Source organism: Podarcis pityusensis (genome assembly GCF_964106645.2).
Source record: "Podarcis pityusensis genome assembly, contig: HAP1_SCAFFOLD_778, whole genome shotgun sequence".
Taxonomy (NCBI): domain Eukaryota; kingdom Metazoa; phylum Chordata; class Lepidosauria; order Squamata; family Lacertidae; genus Podarcis; species Podarcis pityusensis.
This window is the reverse complement of record NW_028293279.1, coordinates 7,501-15,000: the sequence shown is the minus strand read 5'-3', so window position 1 is coordinate 15,000 and position 7,500 is coordinate 7,501. Positions and strand designations below refer to the sequence as shown.

The 7,500-nt window shown below is 64.8% G+C and overlaps 1 protein-coding gene across 1 annotated transcript in view; it reads right to left on the bottom strand.

Annotated features, from left to right (window-relative positions):
* The window catches only part of LOC308469139 (uncharacterized protein), a gene marked incomplete at its 3' end in the record, with an annotated part of 11,130 nt that extends 5,075 nt beyond the window's left edge, over positions 1-6,055 (bottom strand). The window contains exons 1-2 of the mRNA XM_081024478.1: positions 5,778-6,055; positions 1-830 (exon numbers count right to left, since the gene is read on the bottom strand). The exon at positions 1-830 is cut by the window's left edge and continues 1,162 nt beyond it. Of these exons, the coding sequence (XP_080880604.1) occupies positions 1-830; positions 5,778-6,047 (1,100 nt within the window). The remainder of the gene's footprint in view (positions 831-5,777) is intronic.
* Between the last annotated feature and the right edge of the window lie 1,445 nt (positions 6,056-7,500).

Sequence of the window (7,500 nt, the reverse complement as noted above, 5' to 3'; positions counted from 1 at the left end):
GCGTTGGGCGCAGGTAGCCGGACGCTTTCTTTGGGAACCGTAGCGCCGGGCGAACCCTTGGGAACTGTAGAATCGGACCAGGCGCCTTCCAGCCCGGCTGTTTGTTTGGGAAACGTAGCACCCGGTGCCCATGCGCCTGCCTTGGGAACCATAGTACCCTGCGCCACCGTCCGGGCGCTGCCTTTGGGAAGCGTAGCGCCGGGACGGGCGCCTCCCTGGCTGGGATCTATAGCACGGCGCCCTCTGGGGCGCACGACGAAGGAATTGGCAGCGATCTTCTCCATGTATGGGCTGCGCATGCGCAGTGCGCCACCGGAAGCCTCCTTGTCCGCCGGCGAATGGCGCATGCGCGGTGCGGCGCCCGGCGCTTCCTTCTCTTGAATCCGTCGTGACGCGCACATGCGCGGCGCCCGCCTTTGCGCTTCGGACATGCGCATATCCTGGCGGTCGTGCATGCGCAATGCGGCGCCCAGGGCTTCCCCTTGGCTTGAGGCGTCCGTAGGTTTCGGCAGAGGCGCAGCGCGCCGGCCCTTGCGCATGCGCGGCGAGGCGCATGGCGCTTTCCACATGCGCAGAGAGGAGTCCAAAGTGGGCGCCGTGCACATGCGCCGTGCGGCGCCCGGTGCGTCCTCTTCCCCGTTCGATTGGCGGCTTGAGGCGTCCCTAGGGTTGCGTGGCGGCGATCCGCGCATGGGCAGCGGACATCTTTGCCCTTCGGACATGCGCAGAGCGTTCTCCGGCGCGGGAGGCTGCCCTTCGCGCATGCGCAGTGTGGCGCCCGGCGCTTCCTCTTCCCCGTTCGATTGGCGGCTTGAGGCGTCCATCGGTTTCTGTAGGGAAGCACTGCGCATGAGCGGCGGCCAACTCTGCCCTTCGCGCATGCGCAGCGGGCAACGCGGCCCTCCCCTTTCCCCTTTGGACATGCGCAGCTCCTCCGTGACCTCCCTCTGCCCTTCGCGCATGCGCAGTGGCCAACTGAAAGCACCCCCTTGTCCTCCGCGCATGCGCAGCAAGCATATTTCCCCTTCGGACATGCGCGGTTTTCCAAAGCGGCCCTATTCCCTTCGCGCATGCGCAGCGGCAAACCGAACCCGCCCTTTGCGCATGCGCACTTCGCCCCTCTGCTCTTTGCGCATGCGCAATGGCCAAGCCGAGCCTCCCCTTTGCGCTTCGCACATGTGCAGCTCATCCTCTGCCCTTCGCGCATGCGCAGCTCGTCCTCCGAATCACCCCTCTGCGTTTTGCGCATGCGCAGTGGCCACCCCGCCGCCTTTCCGACATGCGCAGTGGGGAACCTGAAGCGTGCCGCTGCCCTTCCTGCATGCGCAGGGGGGAACCCGAAACGTCCCCATCCCTCTTGCGCCTGCGCAGTCGTAAACGGAAACCACCCCTTTGCCCTTCACACATGCGCAGTGGGCAACCCGACGCCTCCTTCCACACGCAGCTCCTCCCTCCGCACATGCGCACTGCCCAACTCAACCCGCCCTTTGACCCCTCGCACATGCGCAGTGCCCACCCCTCCCCGCCCTTTGCCCCTTCGCGCATGTGCCCCTCATCCCTCTGCCCTTTGCACATGCGCACCTCGCCCCTCTTCTCCGCACATGTGACCTCGACCCTCTGCCCTTTGCGCATGCGCAGTGGCCAACCCGACCCTCCCCTTTGCCCTTCGCACATGCGCACTGGGAAACCTGGAACCTCTGACTTTCGCGCATGCGCAGAGAGGCCCTTTCCGCTTCGGACATGCGCAGATCGTCCTCCGAAGCGTCCCTCTGCCCTTCGCGCATGCGCACTGCCCACCCCTCGCTGCCCGTTGCCCCTTCGCGCATGCGCCCCTCTGCCCTCCGCACATGCGCACTGCCCCCTCCGAAGCCTCCTTCCGCCCTTCTTCCCTCCGCACATGCGCAGTGGCAAACTCAACCCGCCCTTTGCCCCTCCGCACATGCGCACCTCCTCCCTCTGCCCTTCGCACATGCGCAATGGGGAAACAGACACTCCCCTTTGCTCTTCGCACATGCGCAGTGGGCACCCGGACGTTTCCCTTCCTTCGCACATGCAGAACCGCTTTCCCCTTCGCCCATGCGCACCTTGTCCCTCTGCCCTTCGCACATGCGCACTGCCCCCTCTGACGCCTCCTTCTGCCCTTCCCTCCGCAGCTCCTCCCTCTGCGCATGTGCAGTGGCTAACACTCCCCGCCCCTTCGCACATGCGCAGTGGGCACCCGGACGTTTCCTAACACTCTCCGCCCCTTCGCACATGCGCACTGGCAAACTCAACCCACCCCTTAACCCTTCGCCCATGCGCACCTTGTCCCTCTGCCCTCCGCACATGCGCACTGCCCCCTCTGACGCCTCCATCCGCCCTTCTTCCCTACGCAGCTCCTCCCTCTGCCCTCCGCACATGCGCATACCAAAGCCTCCTTCCGCCCTTTGCTTCTCCGCACATGTGCAGTGGCAAACTCAACCCGCCCTTTGCCCCTCCGCACACGCGCACCTCCCTCTGCCCTTCGCACATGCGCAATGGGGAAACATAGACACTCCCCTTTGCTCACTCTCCCCGCCCTTCGCACATGCGCAGTGGCTCACACTCCCCGCCCCTTCGCGCATGTGCAACGACTCACACTCCCCGCCCCTTCGCGCATGTGCAGTGGCTCACACTCCCCGCCCCTTCGCGCATGTGCAGTGGCTCACACTCCCCGCCCTTCGCGCATGCGCAGTGGCTCACACTCCCCGCCCTTCGCGCATGCGCGGTGCCTCACACTCCCCGCCCTTCGCGCATGCGCAAGGACTCACACTCCCCTTGCTCATGCGCATTGGCTCACACTCCCCGCCCTTCGCGCATGCGCAATGACTCACACTTCCTTCGCGCATGCGCAATGACTCACACTCCCCTTCGCGCATGCGCAATGAATCACACTCCCCTTGCTCATGCGCATTGGCTCACACTCCCCGCCCTTCGCGCATGCACAATGCCTCACACTAACGCCCTTCGCGCATGCGAAGCCCCTCACACTCCCTGCCCTTCGCGCATGCGCAGTGGCTCACACTCCCCTCCCTTCGCGCATGCGCAATGACTCACACTCCCCTTCGCGCATGCGCAATGAATCACACTCCCCGCCCTTCGTGCATGCGCAATGACTCACACTTCCTTCGCGCATGCGCAATGACTCACACTCCCCTTCGCGCATGCGCAATGAATCACACTCCCCTTGCTCATGCGCGTTGCCTCACACTCCCCGCCCTTCGCGCATGCGCAGTGGCTCACACTCCCTGCCACTCGCGCATGCACAATGCCTCACACTAACGCCCTTCGCGCATGCGAAGCCCCTCACACTCCCTGCCCTTCGCGCATGCGCAATGACTCACACTTCCTTCGCGCATGCGCAATGACTCACACTCCCCTTCGTGCATGCGCATTGGCTCACACTCCCCGCCCTTCGCGCATGCGCAATGACTCACACTTCCTTCGCGCATGCGCAATGACTCACACTCCCCTTCGCGCATGCGCGGTGCCTCACACTCCCCACCCTTCGCGCATGCGCAATGACTCACACTCCCCTTCGCGCATGCGCAATGAATCACACTCCCCTTGCTCATGCGCATTGGCTCACACTCCCCGCCCTTCGCGCATGCACAATGCCTCACACTAACGCCCTTCGCGCATGCGAAGCCCCTCACACTCCATGCCCTTCGCGCATGCGCAGTGCCTCACACTCCCCTCCCTTCGCGCATGCGCAATGACTCACACTTCCTTCGCGCATGCGCGGTGACTCACACGTCCTTCGCGCATGCGCAATGACTCACACTCCCCTTCGCGCATGCGCACTGACTCACACTTCCTTCGCGCATGCGCAATGACTCACACTCCCTTTCGCGCATGCGCGGCGCCTTACACTCCCCGCCCTTCGCGCATGCGCAAGGACTCACACTCCCTTCGCGCATGCGCAATGACTCACACTCCCCTTGCTCATGTTCATTGGCTCACACTCCCCGCCCTTCGCACATGCACAATGCCTCACACTAAAGCCCTTCGCGCATGCGAAGCGCCTCACACTCCCCGCCCCTTCGCGCATGTGCAGTGGCTCACACTCCCCGCCCTTCGCGCATGCGCAGTGGCTCACACTCAACGCCCTTCGTGCATGCGCAGTGGCTTACACTCCCCGCCCCTTCGCGCATGCGCAATGACTCACACTTCCTTCGCGCATGCGCAATGACCCACACTCCCTTCGCGCATGCGCGGTGCCTCACACTCCCCGCCCTTCGCGTATGCGCAAGGACACACTCCCCTTCGCGCATGCGCAGTGCCTCACACTCCCCTCCCTTCGCGCATGCGCAATGACTCACACTCCCCTTCGCGCATGCGCAATGAATCACACTCCCCTTGCTCATGCGCATTGGCTCACACTCCCCGCCCTTCGCGCATGCACAATGCCTCACACTAACGCCCTTCGCGCATGCGAAGCCCCTCACACTCCCTGCCCTTCGCGCATGCGCAGTGCCTCACACTCCCCTCCCTTCGCGCATGCGCAATGACTCACACTCCCCTTCGCGCATGCGCGGTGACTCACACGTCCTTCGCGCATGCGCAATGACTCACACTTCCTTCGCGCATGCGCAATGACTCACACTTCCTTCGCGCATGCGCAATGACTCACACTCCCCGCCCTTCGCGCATGCGCAATGACTCACACTCCCCGCCCTTCGCGCATGCGCAATGACTCACACTCCCCGCCCTTTGCGCATGCGCAATGACTCACACTCCCTTCGCACATGCACAGTGGATTGGGGAAGGCCAATGAGAGGGAGCTGGGCAAAATCCGCGCGTTGCTATTGGCTGAGGGCTGTACGCGCTGGCGCTGATTGGCTGGCCAAGCAGCCAGGCGTCCAATGGGAGACGGGCTCGGGGGCGGGCAGGAAATTCCGCGCGCCGCTATTGGTCGGAGGGGAGGGGAGGCGTTGCTACTGACTGGAGTAGGAGCGTTGCTGGGGAGACGTCGTCGCGGCGCAGGATTGGCGGCGGCCGCAGCGAGCCGTCCAATGGGAGGCCCCCGACGCTTCCTCCGGCTCCTTTCATTGGCTGGCGGCGCGAAGCGCACCCCGCCTCCTCCCTCCGCGCATGCGCAGCGGGCCGAGCGAAGCCTCCTTCCGCCCTCTCTTGCCCGAAGCCCCGCGGCGGGCGGGAAATCCCGCGCGGTGCTATTGGTCGGAGGGGAGGGGAGGCGGGAGAGGACGCGCGTTGCGATTGGCTGGAATATGCCGCGTTGCTAGGGCGACGCCGTGGCGGCGCAGGAAAGGGCGCGGATTGGCTGGGGAAGGGGCTAGGCCGAAACCGCGCGCTGCTATTGGTCGGAGGGGCGGAGGCGGGAGAGGACGCGCGTTGCGATTGGCTGGCGTAGGCCGCGTTGCTAGGGAGACGCTAGGCCGAATCCGCGCGCTGCTATTGGTTGCAGGGGCGCCCTTCTTCCCTAACCGGCTGGGGAAGGAGCGCGGCGCCTGATTGGCTGCGGAAGCAGCCAGGCGTCCAATGGGAGGGCGGCTGGCCGGCGGGCGGGAAATTCCGCGCGCCCCTATTGCTCGAAGGTGAGGGAGGCGTTGCTGCTGACGTCGCGGCGCAGGATTGGCGGCGGCCGCAGCGAGCCGTCCAATGGGAGGCCCCCGACGCTTCCCGCGGCCCCTTTCATTGGCTGGCGGCGCGGAGGGCGCCCCGCCTCCTCCCTCCGCGCACGCGCAATGGCGCCAGCGAAGCCTCCTTCCGCCCTATCCCGCCCAATCGCCTCTCACCGGCTCGTATCGCTTCCTGAGGCGACGAACGCGGCCCGGCTCGGGTTCGAAAACCAAGACCTGCTCGGCCCTCAGCTCCGTCGCTCCGCCGCCGCCTCCGTAGGCCGCTTCTCCCTCACGGAGCTCGACAATGACGATGCGCTCGGCGCGGAGGGTCCGGACGTCCGGCCGGGCCGCGTAGAGTTCGAGGAGGCCGGAGAGCGAGGCCGCCTTGGCCCGCTTCTGGGCCAGCAAGGCCCGCTGCCACTCCGGTCGAGGCGAGGGCTCCATGGCGGCAAGGCCTGAGGTGAGGAGGGAAGGGATTGGCTGGTCGGGTTGTCCGTCAAAGCGAGGGAGGCGGGGATTGGTCGGTTGGCGTCCAGCTCCGCCTACTCGGGCTCGGGCCTGAGGAAAGGACGCGAGTTGAGGGAGGGAAGGAAGGGGATTGGCTGCTTGGGTTGTCCGTCGAAGGCGAGGGAGGCAGGGATTGGCTTGTTGGCGTCAAGCTCCGCCTACTAGGACGCGAGTTGAGGGAGGAAAGGAAGGGGATTGGCTGGTTGGGTTGTCCGTCGAAGGCGAGGGAGGCGGGGATTGGTTGGTTGGCGTCCAGCTCCGCCTACTCGGGCTCGGGCCTGAGGAAAGGACGCGAGTTGAGGGAGGGAAGGAAGGGGATTGGCTGGTTGTGTTGTCCGTTAGAGACGAGGCAGGCGGGGATTGGTTGGTTGGCGTCCAGCTCCGCCTACTCGGGCTCGGGCCTGAGGAAAGGACGCGAGTTGAGGGAGGGAAGGAAGGGGATTGGCTGGCTGGGTTGTCCATCGAAGTCGAGGGCCAATGGGGAGCGGGGCAAGGCGCGAGGCTCCGCCCACTTGGCCCGGCCTCGCTCCGCCCTCACTCCTTTGAGAGGAGAAAAGACCGGCTTTCAGGGAACTAGGGCGGCGATTGGCTGGTTGGGTTGCCTGTAAAAAGCCACGGCCAATGGGAACTGGGCGTTGAAGAGACTGGTGGCGTGGATTGGCTCCCTCGCTCGACGCTCCGCCCTCTTGGTCGGGCCTCTTTGGACAGGACGGGCTCTGAGGTAACTAAGGACGCGCTCTTAGAGAGCAAAGGAGAGGATTGGCTGGTCGGGTTGTCTGTCAAAGGCGCGGACCAATGGGAACCAGGGTGTGAGTAAACGGCCGGGGCGGATTGGCTCGCTCGCGCGACGCTCCGCCCACACTGGCTCGGGAGGAAAGGAGAGGATTGGCTGAAGGGGTTGTCTGTCAAAAGTCGCGTGGAAATGATCTGCGGGGATTGGCTCGCTAGAGCGACGCTCCGCCCACACCCCTTTCCCCATAGAAAAGCCGCTCTGAGGGATCAACGGGGATGATTGGCCGGCGGGCTGTCAGTCACAGACAGAGCGGCGCGGATTGGTTCTCTCGCCCGACGTTCCGCCCACAAGCGAATACCGCCGTTGCCTGGAGGGGCGGGCTCTGCCGTGAGCAAAGGAGCGGATTGGCTGACCTGGTTGATGGACAGTCGCGTCCAGCCAATGGGGGGGCGGAAAGAGGAGACTCCGGCGCTGATTGGTCGGTTGGGGTTGCACGGCATCACCAGGGCCTGCGCATGAGGCGCGACCTGATGACGAATGCGGAAGCGGCTCCTTTGCCAGCTGGTGCTTTTTGGCCATTCTTCCAATTTCTGAATTCCTAATTTTCCAGCAAAATTGGGGAAATATTGAAAGTAAGAATTGGTTACTACTGTTTTC